The following is a 23,363-nucleotide window of genomic DNA, read 5'->3' as shown; positions in this document are numbered from 1 at the left end:
TGATTGAATCGACCAATTCTCATATAATTCGAGACTTTAAACATATTCTTAAACTTAATAAACGTATTGGTGGAGTTTATTCTTTACATCGCTCTACATTTAATTTCACTTTCAAAACATTATAAATTAGATTGGCATATGAGATGGGGAAGTGGGTCGCTTTTTTAGTCTCACTGTCTCTCATAAGCCCATGCAACCGATCTCACCCGTCTCAACGTGACAACTTCTTAATGAGTTGCTTACATGCCTGACCATATGACGCTCAAGCTGAAATTTATCTACCTCCATATAACCAAACTTTAATGTTATGTTTAGTTACAAATTCACGCTACATAGTTCGTTTTTATTTTCCTTTTTTCTAATGGATTGAAGGAGGGAAATTAGAACTTTATTAAAATATAAAAAAGAAACCCATGATTAACTGGACTTAAGAGCATTCAAATGTTTGTGTGGCCCAGATGTGAAAGCCCACATTTGTTTGAATGCTGCCTAAACCCTAACAAGCCAGAACGACGGTGTTCCTTCACTCTCTGATCTCCTCTCACTCTCTCCCAAATCCCCCGTCCCTCATTTCACATACGCTCACCCTCTGCCATGCCATCAATGGCGCACATTTCTCTCTCAAAACCCTACCGATGGCGACCTCGACCCTACAATCCTCAGTCCCTCACGCTCCTCCGCCTCTTCAGCTCAACCGAATCCCCCACCGGAGCCACAGCGGCAACCGAGTCCGCCACCGAAGCCCCAGCGGCAACCGAAGCTGTAGCCGCCGCCGAAGCCGCAGCCCCAGCCCAGACCCACGTCCCAAAACCTAAGCAGTACCGTCATCGAAACCCAGAGAAGACAGAGGACATAATCTGCAGAATGATGGCGAATCGGGCCTGGACGACCCGGTTGCAGAACTCGATCCGGAACTTGGTACCCGAATTCGACCACAACCTTGTGTGGAATGTCTTGCACGGCGCTCGGAACTGGGAGCACGCCCTCCAATTCTTCAGGTGGGTTGAGCGGTCCGGATTATTCAAACACGACCGCGAGACCCATTTGAAGATTATTGAGATTCTGGGCCGGAATTTGAAGCTCAACCATGCCCGGTGCATCCTTCTGGACATGCCGAAAAAGGGCGTGCAGCTCGACGAGGATCTCTTCCTTGCACTCATTGATGGCTACGGCAAGGCGGGCTACGGTAAGGCTGGCATTATTCAGGAGTCTGTTAAGTTGTTTGATAGTATGAAGGAATTGGGTGTGCAGAGAAGTCTCAAGTCCTATGAGGCTCTCTTTAAGGCCATTATGCGCCGCGGCCGGTATATGATGGCCAAGAGGTATTTTAATGCAATGTTGAGTGAGGGAATAGAGCCCGATAGGCATACTTATAATGTTATGATTTGGGGTTTCTTCATGAGCAAGAGGTTAGAGACCGCCAAGCGGTTTTATGAGGATATGAAGAGTAGAGGAATTTCCCCGGATCTGGTTACTTATAACACTATGATTCATGGGTACAATCGGTTTAAGATGATGGATGAGGCAGAGCAGTTGTTTGTGGAGTTGAAGGGGAGAAATATAGAACCTAATGTGATATGCTATACTACCATGATTAAAGGGTATGTTGATGTTGGGAGAGTTGATGATGCTTTGAGGTTGTTTCAAGAGATGAAGTCTTTTGGTATTAAGCCGAATGCTGTCACGTTTTCAACTCTGTTGCCGGGGCTTTGTGAGGCTGAGAAAAAGGATGAAGCTGTGAACCTGTTGAAGGAGATGGTTCAGAGGTATATTGCTCCCAAGGATAATGCAATCTTTGAGAAATTGCTATCTTTGATGTGCAAATCTGGGGATTTGGATGCAGCTGCTGATGTCCTCAAGGCAATGATTCGGCTGAGCATTCCCACAGAGCCTGGTCATTATGGTATCCTGATTGAGAACTTTTGCAAGGCTGGAGTTTATGATCGAGCAATCAAGCTGCTTGATAAGCTTATTGAGAAAGAAATTATTTTGAGGCCCCAGAGTTCTATCGAGTTGGAGGCTAGTGCTTATAACCCAATGATTGAGCATCTGTGCAACCATGGGCAGACTGAGAAAGCTGAAGTCTTTTTCCGGCAGTTGATGAAAAAGGGTGTTCAGGATTCAGTTGCCTTCAATAATTTGGTGTGTGGGCATGCGAAAGAAGGAAAGTCTGATTCTGCTTTTGAGATTTTAAGGATCATGGGTAGGAGAGGGGTCCCTGGAGAAGCAGATTCTTACAGGTTACTCATTAACAGCTACTTGAGTAAAGGTGAACCGGCTGATGCCAAAACAGCTTTGGACAGTATGCTTGAAAGCGGGCATATTCCAGAGTCACCACTGTTCAGGTCAGTGATAGAGAGTCTATTTGAAGATGGGAGGGTTCAAACTGCAAGCCGAGTAATGAAGAGTATGGTAGAGAAGGGGGTGAAGGAGAACATGGATTTGGTTGCCAAGATTTTGGAAGCCCTCTTTATGAGAGGTCATGTTGAGGAAGCACTGGGACGAATCGATCTACTTATGCAAAGTGGATGTACACCGCAGTTCGATAGCCTTTTATCTGTTCTTGCTGAGAAAGGGAAAACAATTGCCGCCCTCAAGCTGTTGGATTTTTGCCTCGAGAGGGATTGCAGTGTAGATTTCTCAAGCTATGATAAGGTGTTGGATGCTCTCTTGGAAGCAGGGAAGACTCTTAATGCATACTCAATATTGTGTAAAATAATGGAGAAAGGAGAGGCCTCCGATTGGAGTAGCACCAAAGATTTGATTAAGAGCCTAAATCAAGAGGGTAACACGAAACAAGCAGATATCCTCTCCAGAATGATAAAGGGAGGGGAGAAAAGTGGTCAGAGCAAAAAAGGAAAGAATGAAGCTGTTGTTGCTTCCTGATTTGGCATATCTCCATAAGCAAGCCTTGAAGGAACTAGAAGGAGATGCCCATTGAACTTGTTAAATTCCATATTGGCGCTTGTGATGGGTGCTGGGCATTCGGAAACAACAGGAGGGACAGTGCTTGGTCGGAGTTGTACTAAGCCGCATTAGTTTTTGGTTAGGTGAGATTTTCCTTTTTATTCGCCGGTTTCATTGTTACTTTGTTGGTTGCAACAATGTTTTTGTGCCTTGCAAGTTGAAAGTTTTGTTACCGAATTCAAATAAAGCAGGTCCTGTTCATAGTTATGCTGTTGTTACCATACTCTCAAATTGCTGTGACATTGTATTGGGTAGTTATTACCCCTCTGCTTTTTCTGGAGGGCAAAGAATGAACAATTCTAAAGACCTTAAATAATTATGTTCCGCAATCCTTTATTGTTTACGTGTTTCATCGCGTCGCATATATTTTACATTTCAATCGATGTTTATGTATAAAACGAACTGAGATTATTAAGTGCGAGTGAAGGACGATATGTTTATCCAATCAAAGTTTGAAACAGTACGTGTTGAGTAATCGAAGGCCATACAAAACATAGCAATACAGAATCCAAAGTTAAACCACAATGGGGATGGTGCCTAACAAGTAATAAGAGATTAAAAAGCAATCGCGTTTATCCAGTAATTTCTTCTTCTTCTTCATCTTGATGATCCTTGTCGTCGAACATGATTCTTCTTTGTTTCCCGGAGGGTGTGTCGTTGGGGGTTTGATTGATGTCGGAAACTCATCGACTTTAATAAACGGCATCCCAAAAGGGTCTCTCTCTTTTTCATCACAACCAAAAAACCGATCGTTAGCGGCAAGGAGCTTATTACTCAGCTGACTAAGCGCATTCACTTCTGCGTCCGAGGTCTCCAGTTCGAATTCCCCATCCCACGGTATTTTTTGTGTAAAAGAACGACTATCAGCGGAGTGGTGATGATCACCTCCTGAAGAGTACTCTTTTTGAAAAGGGTCGTCCGTTGGATTGGACGTGGGAAGGTTACTTGTTTCCTCAACACTAATATTGGGGGGATTGTTAGGTAGTATAGGAAACACAAAATCTTCACCCGTATCTACGTCCAGCTTGCAGGGACTTTGAACAACGACCTTGTCACTGTCGAAAGCAAAAGATTCAGCAGCGAGATTGTCATCTTGATCGAACAATTTGTTTGAAACTTGAACAACATCATCGTCAATTCTTGCATGGTTTTTCGGAGGAATGGTTGGACGAGGGCTTGAAGATTGTCGGAAGCTCACTTTCTTTGTCTTCTTCAGAGAAAGTTGAGGTTCTACCTTAAAACTGAGAGGAAATATGGACGGTAGCCTGACATTCTTCATCATCTTCTTCATCATACCGCTGAAGAGATTTCTTTTCTTTTCGGAATTAGGAGTAGTGACGAACTCATTGGACATGGGAAGCTTGTATCTAGGAGATGACTCAATTTCTTCGACCATATTTACTTGACTTGTAAACAGTTGACAAGCCAACCTGTTGGAGCACTTGAAAAACAAAGTTTGATCAATATAGTGTTTTTGATTCTCTAAGTTCATATATATAGCTTGCAAAGAAGTTAATCTCACCTAATCTTTTCTAGTTTTTATTGCCTATAATGCGTATGTTTTCCAATTAAATCAGGTTTAGATTAGTTCAATCTTGTGGATAACATTCCTCTCTCTCTTCTAGGTTTCCTCTTTTGTTTTTGTCTTCTTGGCTCCCCTTCTATTTCAGGGAAGTTTTGATCACAAAATTCCCGCCAGGAATGGGTTTCCTCTTTTGTATTTGCGCGACACGGAAACGACAATACCCAGAGTTTGACCGGATTTGACCGGAGTCAATTCCTTCAGTCAGGCGGAATAGAAATACCGCCAAATGGGTGGTATTTTTTAGACCTAGCATTCGTGTCGTGTTTCTCGTGTTCATATCGTTTTCATGTTATATGCGATAACTTAACGGGTCGTGTCGTGTAATACCCGTTAAAGTAAACAGATAATATGATCCAACCCGAAATCAACCCGTTAATATTATCAGGTGATATGACATAACCTGTTACCTATTAACAAAAATATATTTTAAATCAATCAAAATGAAAATGAAAAACATAATTTGACCCAAAAAAATGTAAAACATAATACTAAATTAGTATATACATACTAAATTTCGGAGTTGACCCCTTCATGAAAGTTGCAAAGTTTTTCGTTATGAGTGATTACATTTTTCACACTTCTACAATAATTATTATTAATTTTATTAATTGTGCACTCAAATAAAAAACTCTGTTCATGAGATTTGGAGGGTTTTAAAAATCTAAACGACCATGTAATCATTGTCTAAGCGTTGTGGATGCAATTATGAACATTTATTATGCTTTCATATCTTTCAGACTTATACATTAATGATTATGAATTTTGTTTATTTTAAACTCCCTTAAAAATACTATTCATGAGAGTTTGTATGGTTTTAAAAATTCAAATGATCATATACCTATCCTCAAAGTATTGAGGATGCGACTATGGGCGTTTGCATTTTTTTTTTTCATATTTTTCGCACATGTAAATTAATTATTATAATTTTTTAAATGTGTTTGGTATTTTTAAATTACTTGATATTTTTATTTTTAATGTGTTTTTATTTTATAATTTTTAATCTCAATATTTGCCTATAATATACTATAAAAATAAATAAATAAATAAAACTTAAATTTTAAATTTTATATAGAATAATAATTAATAAACAATATATACATATTCATTATATCTATTGTATTTTATAGTAAGTTTTTGTTTTAGTAGTTTAAAAAATTAAAATCATCAAAATAACTTTTTTTCTTATCGTGCCGAAACAGGTTACCTATGTATCACTCTCGTGTAAACCTATTAAGGACCAGTTATTAATGGATTATTATCGTGTGACCCGATTAGTTATCATGTTGACCCAAAACCTGTTATTGTCGTGTTGTTTACGTGCCGTGTTAACGGGTCGGGTAAGAAATTGTCAGATATAGTATTTCTATTAATTACTAAACAATACAGAATGCATCAATTTTATCTAACGGGTACATTTTTGCTGTATGATATACACACAGGCTACTTATAAAATGTGCTGGCTTATAATTTGAACATGAATACGTGAAGCTGTTTGAGATTTTGAAAATCTGGATCTGTCGGTTATTGTACCATAATAAGTTTGTATTATTAATCTCTCTATTAGAATTTTATCATTTTTTTACTTGACAAGAGGGTAATGTACGAAAACTAGCAATTGTACACGTACTATGCGTGTGCTTATTTAGATTTGAAATAAAATTTTAATATCATGGTATTGGCATGTGCTTGTGATTTTTAACTCGACAAGAGTGTCAATATCCCGGTATTGGGCAGTTGTGTTCGTGTTTGAATTTTCCCACATGCTAGCTTAACAGATCGTTTCATGTAAACCCGTTTAGGGAAAAAACCCGAAAACAAAAGAACGACGACTGACTGCAAAATTCAACAGGGTGCTCAACTTGAATACTGTAATGCAATGCAGGAACACCATCACCATCCAAAACTGAACGAATTTACATCATTGACAAAAACCATCCATCCATCCATCCATCCATCGTTAAGATCCAAAACATTCATTAGGTCTAACTAAATTTACATCACAATCTTTACAAGATACTCTAATCCTCTTCTTCCCCTAGATCTTAAATGTCACCCTACTCTTTGCTTAAGACCTGTTTTCCCTTGCATCCATCTGTTGCAATGGTGAGAAGATCTGTGTGCTTCTCACTTGCGCTTCGGTTTCACAACTGTCAACTGCAGATGGATCACTGCCTCCTACATTAACAGATGAACACGGAATCTCATTATCTTTTGCACTTTTTCTCTCTTCAGCTTTTACACCTGTGACAGCTTTACTATCAGTTTCATCAGTTTCGATCTTCAGTGAATCCACGGGATTTTCAGCATTCGTTGACAAATTTTTTGACTGAGCTTTCTGGTCAGGTGATTTATCCTTTTGAACTCGGTCATTCGGTCCATCCCTAGAGATCACTGCTCCATCTTGGACCTGATCTGTCGGAGCAGAGCCCAGCTCAGCATCCAGGTTACAGCTAACACCATTGGTCTGTCTGGATAACATTGCGTCACTAGTTGGAGTGTGCTGACTTGCCTGAGGAAGAACTTTTGAAGGCCGAGGGCGTGTAGTGCCAGGTGTGGCAGCAGTGGATGAAGGGATGGAAGGTGGTATAGCAGCCGAGCTGCTACGCATTATATGTACATTAGGAGGAAGTTCTGAGTGGGTAGACATGCTGCCAGGTTTAACAGATTGGGTAGAAGAACCACTTGTAGGCATGATACGGACAGCATTCTTCGCCTGAGCAGCCTTGAGAAGTGATGCAGCATCTGAAGGAAAAGCAATGCGAGCCCCAGCAGCAACCGCAGCGGCTCTTACCATACTATCAGTAAGCTTCGGTATAGTTTTTTTGGCGATCACTGGAGCTTTTGTTGTGGAGCCCCATATTTCATATGTTTTCACTGGGTTAAGGCCTTGCTGGGACTGCAGTTTTGCTTCAGCAGTAGTACAATGCACAGAGTTGCTAGTTGCATTTGTTCCAGCAAGCTTGCTGTGTGTACTTGTCCCAGCTGTTTACAAGAATACTGTTGGTTACAGATTGACACAGTACTAAATAAATTACGTAAAAATGTCAATAAAAATCAAAGAGATAAGAACCAATCAAAACATTCACAACGGTTTCAGTAATTAAGGTGCCAAAAATCACCCCTTAATGAAAGACGTGATTCATGATGCATCGCATCCACGGAAAAGCCAAGACTTCAAAAACAGGGGTGAAGACAATCCCAAAAATAGCAGAGTGATCAATAGATAATGCAGCAGCTAAAATATTAAAATTGCTTGACAGTTTATGCACATCCATAATTTAAAAGGCAAAAAGAAAATCTTTGTTGGCAATGGCATTAAGAAAGTCAAGAAAGTGTTATGTTATTATAAGACTTTCAAAATACTTCAAGTATACTATGCAGAAACAATAAAATGTATACATTATTCCCTTGACTCTAGGACTCGCTATTGGGAACCAAAGAAGTTCAGATGGAACTCAAGAGTTCCTTGAAAATCTGCAGGATTTCATGGAAGCAACATAAGAATTATATGTACTTTCCTGTAAACTAAAAACAGCATAGATGGGAGAGAGAATCACCGGTGCCAATTGTATTAGCTGTGATGTTAGGCATATTCAGGGCTATGGACAATGAATGACGAGCTGCCTCCTGTGCTTCTGAAAGTTTATTACTTGAGCCGCCTCCAACATTCAAGTCTAGATTGTTCTGCCTAATTTTTTTCCACCTCTGTAATATAAACCCACAAAAATAGTAGGAGCAAAAGGCATTAGTGCACATTTTTTTTTTTTTTTTTTTTTTTGGAGGAAGAAACAAATTTTTATTGCAAAGAAAAAATAAATATACAAGAGTGGACAAGAAGTCCACAAAATCACAAACGAAAACAGGATATATAGCAACATCGCCCTGAAACTTAGAAACAACGAAAACTCAACATAACATTAGTGCACGTTCATGCTTCTAATCACAACCAAAAGAAAAATAGTTGGAACACGTGCATAGCTTGAAATGAACTGCCCACAGCCTATTCATAATTCATAAGATTTAACATAATATATTCATATATGAAAAATGGAAATCCGTTGCCGGGATTTGAACCCGGGAAACCTGGGTAAAACCCAGACATCTAACCGAACTAGATGACAACAGAGTATTATTCACACACAGTTGCTAGATGTGCAATTACATCTATATGGCAGCTACACAACTCCACCATAGAAGAATCTTCAGAGTCTATGGTTTGATCAATTCAGCTTAACTTCAATAATATACATAAATCAATCACTAATAGTAACTTATGAATTAACAACTCAATTTATTCAAAAATCGTCAAATAATGTATGGCTTCAACCTGAGTTTTCATATACTAGCACATCAACACGAGCTACAAATGAAGTACGGAGTATAGCAAAGAAGTGGCATAATGTCATACCTTTAATGGTCACATAAAGGATGATGCGTTTGTGTAGAAAACGTAACCAGATTATTATGTGCAAGTAAAGGATGATATGTTTATCCAGTTCTTATTTCAGTCTCCAACTCCACTACAATCTGACAACTAGACTATAAATTCAACAAATATAAACAAAACTTATCCAAGTACAAATACTCGAGTCCAATTACACCACTTTAAATGACAAAAACCAGGGGATTCTCTTTTCCAAAGTAAAAAATAGATAAAAGGACCAGAACCAAGGGATAATTCAAACTCTAGGTCATCTTCTGGAGAAATTATCTTTTTCAAAAAAAGAAAGCGAAAAGGAACCTCGAGTAAATTAGAATGCCAACTAATTAATTCCCCTCTAATACAAAGGGCATAGACAGAGTGATTAATGGCCCATAAACCAAATAACACTCCCACCCACTTTGACTACAAGACAAGTTGGGAAAATAATATAAACGTATATTTTTTTTTCGTTTATATTAATTTAAGTCATTTAGAGCAGTTGGCATTAAGCTCTACATCTCTTTGTGTTAATTTATTTCATTCTTAGATGTCATCTATGCTTCAGTCTATTTTTAGAAGTCGTTTCACAGTTAGTTTTAAGTTTATTATGATTCTTCTTCTACTGCAAACTGGGTCTTCAAGTACTTTTGGAAGTCATTTCGTGCCTAGTAAACCATAATCATAAGCACGATGTTTATGTTGTTCATTTCTCTAAACTTCGGCAGGTTTATTAAAAGTATCTGTAATTTCTACCATCAACAAACCATAATCATAAGCATCATGCTCAAGTTCATTTGTATTTTTTTTTTTTTTTGGAGGAATTCTTTATGCCCCTTTGGATGCATCAAATTACAAATAGAGATGGGAAAGAATAATGAACCAAAACATGAAAAGAAACAACAATAAAGCCAAAACCAAAATATAAGACTCGAGAACCAGTTGCGGTGATAGAAAAAAAAAACCTGATTTAGCTGACTAGGTGTTCTGTCCCCTTTGAAATCTCCTCGTAAGATATTTGACCAATTTCCTTCACCATGTTTTTGCACAGCAGCAATCAGCTCCAAATCTTCAGCCTCAGACCACTTCTTACTTCTCTTTCGAGGAGCCATGACATCAGACCACTTCTTACTTCTCTTTCGAGGAGCCATGACATTTCCTAATGCATCATCTCCTTCAGCAGTTTCCACTGTAGATGCTGTCACTACAGGGAGGGGATTTTTCAGAACCGAAACTGGAACTGTAATGTTCTTCCCTCGCATTGAACATGTTGCTTGTGAATTTTGATGAGATCTAGATGCCTGGCCATTGGGTAAATTCATTGATAACGGACCCTCAACTGTTAAACCATTTTGATGACTTGCGTCACTTGATAAACCAGATAAAATTAGAACCTGGCCAAGAAAATAAACCATTTCAACAAGATAAGCTGGCTAGATCTTTAAGTTAGTAAGGTAGAAAATAATCAAGAGATTATACAAATGTAAACTCTGATGTTTTTTATAGGAGACAAATTCATTAAAGAGGGAAAAAAGTAGCACAAAAAAGTGTGAAGAGATTAAGACAGCACCAACAACCTTCAAAACATAAGAGTACTAGCAAAGAAACAAAAAAGGGATGCCAGAAAATTGCAAATGAACAATTCTTGACCCAATGATGCAAAAGCAGTTGCTTGGTTGGACAAAATCTATCCATATAGCCAGACAGTAAAGAAAGTTTTACAATCTCAAAAGAGTCTTCTCGGTCCAAAAATAGTTGCATAGTAAATGGTTATAATATCAGTGTTACAAATTTTAAACAAGTCGATTGTTTGACATGAGCTATAAGCCTACAACAAGCCTGTTTTGAAGTTTCTAATATATGTTGCAGTGCTGGGCATTATAAGTGATCCTTTGAGTTAATTTGTTTGGAACTTAGGAGTCTAAGGCATATCCTACTCCTACTAGGAAAAGTAAAAGGTAAACAAATGTGAGACCACCTTAACCCAGTAGCCATGTTGCGGACCTTTAGATGTTGATCACATGCTTTCTCACTTCTATAGCTCAGGTGAAATATCTTTATGCATACTGGAATTAGAAACGATAAAAGGAGGATTTCGAAAGAACCACAAGAGCAGTTTGAATGTTCATGCAATCAGAAAAGGTGGCTTCAGCAGGGAACTATAAGGCTCTATTTGGATGGACAATTTGAAAAAAAAGGGATTTGGATTTGAAACAAGGCTAAATTTGCTATGAAAACTATAAAGCGTTAGATTGAATGTATTTGAAATAGTTACATCAAGGAATCTTTTTGTTTCTTCTCCCTTTTATTCTAAACATACAGCATTAACCTCCATATTGATATCTAAATTCCCAGATTTATGGTTCATTTGGCACTGCTTTTGGAACAGCTAAAGGTGCTTTCAAATAGCCAAAAGCATTTACAGCAACCTTGGCAGAAAAACTAAAAGCGCTTCTGGATTATAAGCACTTTTTGGTGCTTTCTGCAGAAGCTCCAGGCACCTCTTCAGATAGCATTTCAATGTGCTTGGAGTGCTTTCTTTAACAAATAAAGTTTTAAGTACTTTTTTTTGGAAGAAAGAGACTGTTCTATTGCAACAAGACAAGTTTTATTGTGCTCGCCTAGCAAAAGTGTTCCATGTAGACGCATTCCCAAAAAGACCCAAATTAAAGTCAACAAATCAACAGGCAAGACACTCCATTCAAGGACCTGTAAGGTCTGAAGCAATAAACCCTGAAGCCTGAAGCAAATCACATATTAAGTATGTACTCATTTATATACCTTCACGCATGCAGCAGCTTCTGTTGAAGCTTGAGCACTAACAGCAGGAAAAGATTCCACTTCGTATTCTAAATCACTATCATCATCCTGCTAGAGAAATTTAACATGACTCAGAATATGGAAAAAGGAAAATGAAGTCGTTTCCTGCAAGTTATAGGTGGGAACTGATAATATACTTCATTATGACTCAACTAGCTTGCAAGAAAATGCCGCACATAGTAACCTCAGCAATAAATTTGTAATTTAGTTCATAAAACTTGAATATATTTCCATGAAAGTTACACGTCTATGTACAATATAAAATTTGAAATTCACTACGGAAATATACATAATTACCATGCAGGAAACCGGTGACTTCAAAGAGCACTTTAGATTTCTTTTCTGTTTTTCCTTTTTTCTATTTTATTTGGTCGAATGAGCACTTTATAAATTCATTCAGAATTTAGTTCATACAACTTGAATATATTTCCATGAAAGTTACACGTCTACGCACGGTATGGAAATATAAACAATTACCATGCAGGAAACTGGTGACTTAAAAGAGCGCTTTAGATTTTTTTTTTTTTTAATTTTTTTCTATTTTATTTGGTTGAATGAGCACCTAATAATTCGTCCAGTAGACTAACGGCAAGATTTCTACAATATACATAATTCAAATTCAAACAAACAGGCTGGAAAAATTAGTGATGTCACAATAAATGTTCCTACTAAATTATCATTCCATTTACTTGCAATCATCTCCACAAATAACAGCTCTCGAAAGCAGATTGTACATCTAAGTTAACAGCAATTTAGTTATGGTAACTGAGGTGACGGGGTAAATTTTTTAAGTTTCTCTCCTTCTCACGCACACTCAGCCATTAGAATACCCATTACACTCACAATCCCACAAACCACATCATTCACCAAAAAATGAAAACCTAATATATTACATATTTATCGACATACAACATTTGTGTAAAAGAGTAGAACAAACACCATAAACTACGAATGAAGAGAAAAGGGTGGGAAACAGACCAAAGGTTGAGCCCCATTGTCTAATTTGTCAAGCAGAGCTTCACGATACGCTAAATGGCGCCAAAGCATCTGATATTCTCTGGCATTAGAAATTCCAGTTGAAGTCTTGGCCACCAACCGATTCCAATCCATCTTCCCATCAGGATAGTTCGCCACTTCCTGCAACAGGGCCAGCACAGTCGTCGGCGCATACCTGCCCATCAGCAATGCAAAAAACAAAAACCCCACATTAATGATTAAACCCAATTCACCTAACAACACAAAAATCCCAAAATCCAAAATCCAAAAGAAAAAAGAAAAAAAAAAAAAAAAAAACCCATTAAACCCAATACTCAAAAAATACCAATAGAAACAACCCGTTACGAAGAAATTTCAAATAAAAAAAAAAAACCACATGCATAAATATATATAATAAATTATATATATATATATATATATATATAAAATATATGCAACATATTGAAATCGATGAGAGAGGGGAAAGAGGTACCTTTGTAAGAGAGTGGCGGTATCTTCTTCGGTGATAAAGCCCTTCTTAGGGTCCTTGGCTTTCTCAAGCATTGCTTTGATCACAGTGAATTCAGTTTCGCATAATATGAAATATGGAGAGCCTAATTAGCCAGTGGAAACCTCTGAAGGACCAAACCTTATTGGGCCTTGGGCAAAACCCTAAACCCTGGAAAGGGGTTTAGACGCGGAGGAGAAAGAGAGAGAATGAGAGGCGGAAGGACGGCGGAAGAAGCGGCGGAGCGTTGAAGAGCGGAAGGACGGAGGAGAAGGAGTTTTTGACGATGCTTAAGGAGAAGCGAACTCCCTATTGACTTCTATCACTCTATCGACTCTAGTCAGAACTCAACTGCTCTGCTTTTGACCGAAAACTACTCCCCGCTATATACTCAACTGTTTTCTTTTTTGTATATAAAACTAACGCTAATTACATTTTACAACTCTATTTTTTTATCGTTTTCAAAATTGACCATAAAGTTTTTAACTTTTCACATTACACCTTTATGTTTTAAAGTCGTATTAATGTATACCTTTTGTTTCTTTCATCATCTAATCATCCATCAAAATTGATGAGATATTGTGATCATCTAATCATCCATCAAAATTGATGAGTTTTTTTGTTAATATCTTGTAAATGTAGCTTACATATTAGCTTATATAAAAATTTCGCGCTCAACATATTATCAATTTAATGTTGTATCAGATCTTCAATCAAACCAAAAAATGCATAATAAAAAAATTGAAACTTCGTACTACATTTTAAAAATCAACCCAAACTAAAGAGTGTGAAAGGTAGTTAGCTGATAAAATTATGTATATCAAGTCCCTTAAGGAAAGGGATCATCGTTTTTCATTAAAATGTGAACGATTCACTTCACATTCTTTTACGACGGTTCGAGTCGTCTACTTTTTAAGCTTTTATCCATAGATTACCGTAAAAAAAATCAGTTTAATTCAAAATTCTTTACTCATTTAATTGTCATGATAAAATTCAATATTTTTCTAGAATGTCATGTTCGTCTATTTCTTTGCACACCCATAGTTCTTATACTTTGCAAGGATTATGTATAAAAGAAAATAAATAAAAAAAGAAAAAAAGAAAAAGATGATTGTCCGAAATTCAAGGCTCTTTTTATAGTAGGTAACTAAAATGAAGAATTGGAGTACAGGAAAGGATAGTGGTTGGGTGAGAGCAAACATACAATAAAGTAGGAAATAATTTTCCAGATCCAAACGTATATTTTTTTTCCAAGAACTAACCGGTGCCTTCGCCACGTCCATTCACCTTTTTAGGGTTGGAAAAACTCACATATGTATTTCAACATTTCTTAACCATCATGTCGCGATTTATCAGTATTATAAATCGAACTCATGACGTACCATATGAAATATAAGACTGAAATTTATCCCCAAACCACACTTCCCCTGCTGTCAATGTCATGCATTCGCTTCCCCTTTTAGTATTCCAAAGAATATTGAGACGAGTTTGAAATTCCATCTTTTCTTAATTCAACACTACCTTTTTTATTAGAACTATGGTTAGATCCGACTTACATGGATACCCGGTTTCATATGTACCATTACGATTGATTCATTATAAGTCTTTGCTCGTATCTTTTGTGACGTGTTTGTGCTCGCTTCGACGAGGGGTTGTGGTCTCTTAGTGTTTGGCGATAATTTGATGCGACCTCGCTTTTTTCAGCGATACTTTTGCGTGGGCATCCAGTGTCATATAAGTTCTACAAGGTAAGTAATGACTTTGTACTGTATTTTGCCCATCCCTACTTCCGAGTGTCCTTCATGTTCCATTTGCAAACATTTCTCCTAGAAAATAAAAAATTAAATTTGCATACATTTCCCCTTACAACAACAACAAAACCTTTTCCCACTACGTGAGGTTGGTTGTATGAATCCTAAAGCGTCATTGTACTCGGTTATGTGTCACATCTTCCGTTAGATCCAAGTACTCTAAGTCTTTTCTTAGAGTCTCTTCCAAAGTCTTCCTCTACCCCTTCGACCCTGAACCTCTGTCCCATAATCGCATCTTCTAGTTGGAGCATTAGTAGGCCTTTGTTTCACATGTCCAAACCACCATAACCGATTTTCTTTCATTTTTCCTTCAATTTTGGCTACTCTTACTTTACCCCGAATATCTTCATTCCTAATCTTTTCATTTCTTGTATGCCCACACATCCAGCGAAGCATTCTCATCTCCGCACACCCATTTTATGTACTTGTTGATGCTTCATCGTCCAACATTCCCTGCATTACTAGCCTTATTGCCATCCTATGAAAATTGAATTTGCTAAAAAGCCATGCCAAAGCCAAAATCAACCATAGCTTCGGCTTCTCCAGAAAATACTAACATAAAAATTACGACTTGGGCTTCTTGAGAAGCTTTTATAAATGTTCGTAAAAAAATTGAACTATACCGAGCCTAACAGTGTTTAGTTGTAACTAAACAAGGCGACATTAAAGTGATTGGTTGCATGAGAATGTTGAGTTCGGCCTTGGACATTACAGGGTACACCCTGTCCACCACGGCCACGGTAGGTAGCAAATAACAAAAGACTAGCAGCAAACTTCAGTTTTATTTTAATTACCATAATTCACTATAAATCTCCATGCAACATCAACCAAAACAAACTACATGATTCATGTATGTGTTTTGACATTTTTGAAACTAGCTAACATGTAGTTTCCCTAAAATTAAATGGCCCCTTCTATTAAAAAGAGAAATAAATAATAATAACAATACAGGCAGACCGAAGTCGATCTAATTAACTAAAAGCTTTTGGGAAACCAGGTTTCAGTTCCCAACACTTGTTCAAATCTGCTGCTATAAATTTTGAAGGGAAGAGATCAACCTTCCGAAGCCCGACCTTGGAGTTATGTATAATTCCAATGTTCTTAAAGATGGTACAAAACAAGGCAAAGGAGGGAAAGCGGTATCACCAGACATCTCTAAGGTATCGTCCATCCATCTGAAGTTGTTTCACGGTAGCTTCTGCTTTCGTTGAGTCCACCTTCTCCTGATTTTTTTTTGCCAGCAATAACTTGTAAACACGATCCAACTCGACAGGCAAATAAGACACGATATATGGGTAAACAAGCTATCAACCAGCCGTAGCAGCAGCTTAAATATTGTTTTTACTTTATCTTTTATTTTGGAAAATACCAACTTCAAACAAAAATGGATGACTAGCAGTAAAAAGGGCAGTGCTATCCACACACCTATTTTTACTTCCCACACAACCCTTGTTAATTTATGTCCTTTGATCGTTTTCAATTCATTTGATCCGACGACCAGAAATTGAGAGAGGCGTGTGAGAGGTAAAAAGGGTTGTGTTGCTAACACCACCCAGTAAAAATTAGTGAAAGCTTTGCTCCCTCCTACGTTAAATACACTTCCCACAGATCCTCTAGGACCAAAAAACTGCAAGCACAAAGATATTACCTAGACTTCTATAACCATGTGTACATTCTGTAGCTATTTCATCCATTCACAGGATTTATGTGTGCGCATTCTGTAGCTATTTCATCCGTTCACAGGATATATATGTGTGCACGCCCCGCGTGTTTGTAAAATAAGGAGAGTGAGAGAGAGAGAGAGAGAGAGAGAGAGAGAGAGAGAGAGAGAGAGAGAGAGAGAGAGAGAGAGAGAGAGAGAGATTGGCACCTGCTGCTGGACAATGGTATGCAAAGTCCGATGAACATCTCTAGCCATTCCTTTGGCGTCACCACAAACATAAAGGTACCCCCCTTGAGATGCTAGGTCCCACACGTATGCTGCCTGAATATGGAATAAATTGGTGCGACTGTTAGATAATTATCTAATTAAGAGAGACCACAACCTACCATTTTAATTAAAATATTAAAATTTTAAACGAGACCACCTTGTAGTTCTCACAAATACTTACTTTATCCATCAGTTTATGTTGAACATACTCCTTGGTTGGTCCCTCGCGCGAGAATGCAACGATTAACTCAGACAACACACCTTCTTCCATAAAGTTATTCAATTCATCTTCATAAATGAAATCCTAGAAAAAATAAAGATCCAGTATATATTTATTCATCCACCACAAGCACAAAGTATTCCAAAATATCAAAAAATATTTACCATTCTGCGGTTTCTACATCCAAAGAAGAGCAGTGCAGGTCCTAATTGAGCACCCTCCTTTTTCAGGGCCATCCTTTCCTGAAAAGAGAGAAATGATACTTTATTTCTCCTTTTTTCCACAAATAAACAATGCAAACTCAGACTAATGCAATTTCAAACCTGTAGAAATCCTCGGAAAGGTGCGAAGCCCGTACCAGGCCCCACCATGATAATTGGGACTGAAGGATCATCAGGTAGCTTGAAATTGGATTGCCTAATAAAAATAGGAGCCCAGCTACTGTTATGGCTTTTCTCTAGAGGAACTGCATTCTGATTTCATTCAAAAAAGTTTGTTGTTAGATGCAATCCAGCCCAAGTTGTGCTGTAAGAGAGTATGGAAGGCTTTGGCATTTCAAAAACCCTAAAAATATACACAATGATAGGGACGGACAAAGGGCTGCATAGTCACAATCGATATTACCTTCATCCAGAATGAACACACTCCTTTGTGAATTCTGCCAGTTGGCGTTGGACCATAAACTAAAGCACAGGTCACATGAACACGATGGGGCACAAATCTGTTTAACAAGCAACAATATTAGTCAGGTTTCTACATGTCTAATTAATTTCTAGAAATACTATGATAAATAGTACAGGGAAATCACCTTGGTGAAGATGATATGGAATAGTAACGAGGCTGTAAGCGAGGGGCTACTGCAGCAAAAAACACACCAAGTGGAGGCTTTGCTGATTGGAACTCAGCCATTACCTCAACAAGACTTCTCTGACTTCCAACAATCCATTTTGAGTACTCATCCTGGATGGTGGAAAGCATGTGATATGAGTAGAGATGAAATATAAAAAGAACATGGAAACAGAATCAAACAATCTAAAAGAGTTTTCTTGATTGCCAACAACCTTCCCCTGGGGTGATGATAAAAATTTAAGTCTTTCTGCTTCACTCGGTTCAACAGCATGTGCAGCCAAAGCAAGTAGGGCAGCCTGACAGGATAAATCATTTGAAATAAATAATCAATATAAAAAGTTAAAAACACAAATAAAATCAACAAAAGAAAAAAGTAAGAGAAAGGCAATAGCGGGAAACAAAATGATCACCTTCCGAGGTGGATTCAACAGATCAGCATAACGTGCCAATGCTGTGCGGACTGTGCAAGGACCAGGGAATGGAGGCAGTAATGAGCTTCCAAGAGATGTGCCATCATCATTGTCAGTATGTATGGAGAATAGCAAATCTAAAGGTTGGCCCAAGTACTTTGCAGCTTCTTCAACTGTTTCATCACAATTGTCTGCATAAACACCCACATGGTCTCCAGTTTCATATCTGAAAAACAAAGGAAACAGTTCTGATCATCAGGTTGATAATAAAAAACCATCATTCAGATCTAATCATGTATTAAAAATAAAAATAAAAAGTGTGGAACTCAAGCAGGAACCCCTTGCTTTTGGGCTCATTCACTAATTAATTTCAGTCCCCCATTACAAATTCGTTAACAAATGGTGGATTTCTTTGTATACTGTAAAACGCAGAAAAAGACAAATACATAATCCATTATTGATGACATACTAACATTAACTATAGCTAAACAAACATTGGAAAATCATTTTACAAAGAGTTAAGCACATTAAGCATCTGTTTTTCGTTTGGCAAGGTTGGTGGACAATACTCATGAAATTAACTGGTTAATGCAATGATACACCTATATTTGACAAATATTATTATTCTTATTATTTAAAAGAAGCCTTTATAAAACACAAACTCACAAACTCAAAGTATATGAGAGATGCACAAAAATTCCATTTATATTGCAAAACAAATATTAGCCTATCACCAGAAACCATTTCTATTGTACATTTGACAGAGAGAATAGAATCAATGTACACCTATCACCAGTCTATAAAGAACTAGATAAAACAAAATAAAAAACAGCGGGTACATTTATGAACTTACGTAATACCAGTTCCAGAGATATCAAACTCCAGATGGATGCAAGAGCGGTCAGACTCAGGTTTGTGAAGTTCTCTTTGAACAGCAACATTAACTCTTTAGGAAAGAAATACAACACAAAAATTAGTGGACGGAAATAAAATTGGACAAAGGAACAACAAGAGACTACACCAATTTTCCTAGAATGTATTATTCCCTAGAGAAGCAAAACATGCACAACCTATGAATACCTGCAAGGATGGTGAATATCGTAAGAAGCATTCCCATTAGCCATATTCAAGTGATTGTCCTCATAAGAAGTAACAAAACTAGAGTCATGAATAACAACTCTATATTCTGGAATTACAGCTGTATATGGAGTAGCCGCAGAATTTGTATCATCTTCATCTCGGAGGAATAGATCCAACTCAGGCCACAATGATTCCCTCCTAAAGAAGAACCCAACCATTACAGTCAATGCAGCAGAGAAATGATGCCATACTAATACTTCCCAAACATTACAGTTAATGCATCACTAAATAGCAATCGAGAAAAGAATGACAACAGGACAACAGTATACCAAGCAGAAAAATCATCCTCGATGCACTGGTCATCATCACCTAAGCCAACAGGAACAAGACGCTTTGCACCTGCATTAACCACAAAGAGGCAAATTTAATGAAAAATTAACAGAGTTGTCGATTGAAATAACCTATACAGAAAAAAATGGGACGCAAAAAACTAAAAAGTAAATCAGAAAACATCAATCTTAATTTTTAACTTGTTCTTTCACAAAATAAGAAGTGGAGGCAAGCCTACTTGGACACAGCTAGAAATATATAATTGGGGCTCGTTTGGTACTGCTACTGTAGGATGCATATGAACACGTAGACTTTTATTAAAAAATACAAGTGCTTCCTAGAAAGTCACTTGGAAGTGCTACCTAAAGCCTTTCTACAACCTAGATTGGTTGTCACAAAGCACTTTAGCCGTTCGAGAAGCAATCCCAAACAGGCCCTTAATCACAAGCAAAAACCTTATGCATACACATAACTGAAGAATGCAAAATGAAGAGTGCCAGTCTTTACATAGAATGCCTAAACTGAAAATTTCCTCTGCGATCTTATGCTATGTGTGTCAGTAATCATATTGAAATGCAAGCAACAAGGTACACAAGTATTCACTCAATAGAAATGCAAGAGAGAAAGCAAATTAGTTATACCTTCTTCACTAAGTTTATCATCAACCACTTTTCCTACCTGCTTCAATAAGGATGTAGTCAGAAGATGCAATACTACAAAGAATTAATTGACAAAGATATAGTATTGATTTTACCTTATTGAAATGTTCATATTGTCGGTTACCCAGAGCAAAAACGCCATATCTTAGATGTTGAAGCCAATCACCCCTATCATTTCCCTGAAATAAAACCATGAGATCTTAATTTATTACATGACAATAAAAATGAAATGGTTGTGACTTCAATTTTTTTTTTTTTTTATCAACTCAATGTGTACAATAAAGCTACGAACCTCCGTAAACCATTTGTAAAATCTTACTGCATTATCAGTTGGCTCCCCATCTCCATAACTACAAAGTAAGATAAAATATATTGAACGTACTACTGGCAAGACCAATAAGATTCTAGAAATAACATAGTAGAAGTATAGGTAAACGTGTATCATACGTGGCCAACATAAAAAATGCCAAAGTCTCTTTCTTCAGTTTTTCTTCATATTTATCATCATCCTCAGCATAGTCATCCTAATTCAAGCACAAGCAAATATAACTTCTCATACATTTCATATTATGCAATACATCTTGCAATGATGCAATAAAAAAAATCGGTTCCCATCTGCCATACCAGGTCGACAACCTTCACAGCAGCTTTCTCATATCTAGCCTTAATCTCCTCAGCCAAAGCCTGTATTCACATCAAAATACAACAGTTAGAAAGTGAAAAAAAAATTCCTACAAGAACACTATAAACTATTCTATTATCTATGTTGTAAGTTCAGATTCTGTAAATGAACAGATAACTTTTGGTTAGGCGTCCAGAAACCATGACGACATTGAAAATTACTTCTGTACGCTTGAGAAAGCTATATTAACATATTACCACGTTCATGATCCATGGGTTGACTCCTAAATGGAGGGTCCGGAACCACACCAAAGTGCTTAGTACAGTGAAGCTGTTATGAATTCATCATTTGTACATTTCACACTAAGTCCCTTAAATCAAAAATACCTGAACTGTAAAAAATACGTGCACTACAGTCATGGACATCTCGACCTATCATTTTCTCCTATGGGTTCAATCTCTATAGGTCAAAAAGTCAAGACATTAACAAGTGCACCATTGCATTTGCATTTCTTGATCACAAGCATAAACTATTCATAATTCATTCGACGCGAAAATCTTGGAGTCCAACACAAAGCACACAAATTTATCCATAACTGTTCACCTTAGCGAATCCCTCAGCTGTACCAGTCTGAGTTCCATAGAAGATGGTGACCCGAGTCTTCCCCGCCGCAACCTCAAACTCGTCTTCCTCTTCCTCCACAGCAAGCGGCTTGGGCAACACCAGCCGCTTCACCTCCCGGCTCCGATCCGACGATCTCCTCCACACCAATACCAAAACCCCAATTATCAGCGCAATTGAAGTCGTCGCGATCACCACCACCGTGTCCGTCACCGAACCACCGAACGAAACCCCCAGCGCCGACTCCAACGCGCGTACCACATCCGAATTCGAACTCATCCCGAAATCTCTCTCAGTCAAAGCTCGAACCCGTATCCGTTGGCTCTCACTCAGTTCGTCGTGAACTGAATCGCTGGTAGTGGCGAATAAGCTATGGTATCCTATCGGGATTCGATCATTTCAATGGCAGCGCAGCGAGGTTGTTGAACGAGTTTGACAGAGAGATTTGACCAGAAATTAAAAATTACTCAGCCGGTTTTATATTTATTTAATCTTTATTCATTAACAAACCCTCCTGTCAAAACTATTTAATCTTCTATCACACAAAAAAATAAAATAGACAATAATGTAATTTTACATGTCTAAATTTTACTGTTTTTTTTTTTTTTAATCCAGTCTTTTAGTTTCTAGTATATTCTTTTATTTCCCTTACTATTTTTCTTTTTGTTTTAATTTTACCTTTTGATTTATTCAGTTCCGATACACGGTTCTAATTCACGGTTCGATAATAAACATGCTACTTGGTAAGTTTTATGAACATAATTTGTTATGTTCTACCGATTCTCTTTTAAAATATTTGAAAGATTAGGCATTTTTTTTAATAAACATTATTATTAACACTAAAAGGAGGGTGGGGCTAAAGTCTTACTTGGACTAGTAATAATGTGATTCAAATTTACTTTTGACGAGAATCGAACTTAAATTCTCTCTTACAAGTAAAAATAAATATCAATTCTTTTTCTCTGTAATAACCAACTAATTAGTACCTAATGCTTTTGCTCTACAAAAGAAAGATGATACTTTTAGAAAAAGAATACATTTTGCAATTTTGCATGCCCTTACAACCGATCCTGGGATTTGACTTGAGAGGTGTAAAAGGAAAATTTTATTTGGACCAATGTAACCTCTCTCCACATCTAACTTAAATTTTAAATGTGATCTTTTTTATCTTATAGTATAATTACTATTAAGTACAAGATAAAATTAATAATAAAACTAAAATTTATTAATAAACCCACAACCAATAAACAAACTCAAACATGACATCAAACCCTTCCATCACATAATTTTTATTGTACATTTATTATAGCTAAAACCCTAAGACGCTTTTACAAAGAAAACAAGCTTATTTTACCGATGGATGATGATTTTGAAGTTTTGAATCCTCTAACTAAAGTATGATCGATTTATTCAAGTTTTTTTTCATTTGATTTCAATTGTTTTTTTAGGATTTAGGAATAAAATCAGCACCTTTTCAAAGCATTATTACTAGTAAAAACATATATAAGATTAAAAAAAATCACTTCTTTTTTAATTATCTATATGAGATTAAGAAA

The 23,363-nt window shown here is 37.2% G+C and overlaps 3 protein-coding genes across 4 annotated transcripts; 1 reads left to right on the top strand and 2 right to left on the bottom strand.

Annotated features, from left to right (window-relative positions):
* The first annotated feature begins 465 nt into the window (after positions 1 to 465).
* On the top strand, positions 466 to 3,303 carry LOC137740018 (large ribosomal subunit protein mL102 (rPPR5)). Its single transcript, XM_068479807.2, has one exon. It carries the CDS (start codon positions 595 to 597, stop codon positions 2,884 to 2,886), a length of 2,292 nt encoding a protein of 763 aa, XP_068335908.2. The 5' UTR covers positions 466 to 594; the 3' UTR covers positions 2,887 to 3,303.
* A 3,145-nt stretch (positions 3,304 to 6,448) lies between these two features.
* Positions 6,449 to 13,662, bottom strand: LOC137744828 (uncharacterized). Of its 2 annotated transcripts, XM_088686305.1 has the most exons (7): positions 13,261 to 13,633; positions 12,771 to 12,963; positions 11,754 to 11,843; positions 10,088 to 10,366; positions 9,938 to 10,048; positions 8,110 to 8,257; positions 6,449 to 7,534 (listed from the first exon to the last, which is right to left on the bottom strand). In XM_088686305.1, the coding sequence occupies exons 1-7, from the start codon at positions 13,329 to 13,331 to the stop codon at positions 6,618 to 6,620; spliced, it is 1,809 nt and encodes a 602-aa protein (XP_088542431.1). In that variant the 5' UTR covers positions 13,332 to 13,633; the 3' UTR covers positions 6,449 to 6,617. The 2 variants fall into 2 exon arrangements, with proteins under 2 accessions (XP_088542431.1, XP_068340746.2); XM_068484645.2 differs by having other exon boundaries at positions 9,938 to 10,366; positions 11,754 to 11,840; positions 13,261 to 13,662.
* Positions 13,663 to 15,849: 2,187 nt separating this feature from the next.
* LOC137708463 (NADPH--cytochrome P450 reductase) lies at positions 15,850 to 22,343 on the bottom strand. The gene is made up of 18 exons (XM_068447549.2): positions 21,790 to 22,343; positions 21,189 to 21,248; positions 21,012 to 21,088; positions 20,857 to 20,914; positions 20,660 to 20,743; positions 20,547 to 20,583; positions 19,905 to 19,974; positions 19,576 to 19,773; positions 19,349 to 19,441; positions 18,496 to 18,721; positions 18,298 to 18,381; positions 18,045 to 18,196; positions 17,861 to 17,957; positions 17,560 to 17,709; positions 17,401 to 17,478; positions 17,198 to 17,320; positions 16,957 to 17,070; positions 15,850 to 16,309 (listed from the first exon to the last, which is right to left on the bottom strand). Exons 1-18 carry the CDS (start codon positions 22,084 to 22,086, stop codon positions 16,229 to 16,231), a joined length of 2,079 nt encoding a protein of 692 aa, XP_068303650.2. The 5' UTR covers positions 22,087 to 22,343; the 3' UTR covers positions 15,850 to 16,228.
* Positions 22,344 to 23,363: the final 1,020 nt, after the last annotated feature.

This window comes from Pyrus communis, chromosome 15 (genome assembly GCF_041283825.1).
Source record: "Pyrus communis isolate YQ-2024b chromosome 15, ASM4128382v1, whole genome shotgun sequence".
NCBI classification, from domain to species: domain Eukaryota; kingdom Viridiplantae; phylum Streptophyta; class Magnoliopsida; order Rosales; family Rosaceae; genus Pyrus; species Pyrus communis.
Note: the sequence above shows the minus strand (reverse complement) of the source record. Positions and strands in the feature narration are given on the sequence as shown.

Bases quoted from the DNA above. Each gene is read 5' to 3' on its own strand.
- LOC137740018 (XM_068479807.2), top strand. From the start codon at position 595: ATGCCATCAATGGCGCACATTTCTCTCTCAAAACCCTACCGATGGCGA.
- LOC137744828 (XM_068484645.2), bottom strand. From the start codon at position 13,331: ATGCTTGAGAAAGCCAAGGACCCTAAGAAGGGCTTTATCACCGAAGAA. The intron at 12,964-13,260 runs GTACCTCTTTCC...GCTGATGGGCAG, and splicing joins ACCGCCACTCTCTTACAAAG to GTATGCGCCGACGACTGTGC. The intron at 8,258-9,937 runs GTTTTTTTTTTC...TTTATATTACAG, and splicing joins CACCTAGTCAGCTAAATCAG to AGGTGGAAAAAAATTAGGCA.
- LOC137708463 (XM_068447549.2), bottom strand. From the start codon at position 22,086: ATGAGTTCGAATTCGGATGTGGTACGCGCGTTGGAGTCGGCGCTGGGG. The intron at 20,915-21,011 runs GTATGATACACG...CTTACTTTGTAG, and splicing joins GCATTTTTTATGTTGGCCAC to TTATGGAGATGGGGAGCCAA. The intron at 17,958-18,044 runs GTGATTTCCCTG...CTTGTTAAACAG, and splicing joins TCCATATCATCTTCACCAAG to ATTTGTGCCCCATCGTGTTC.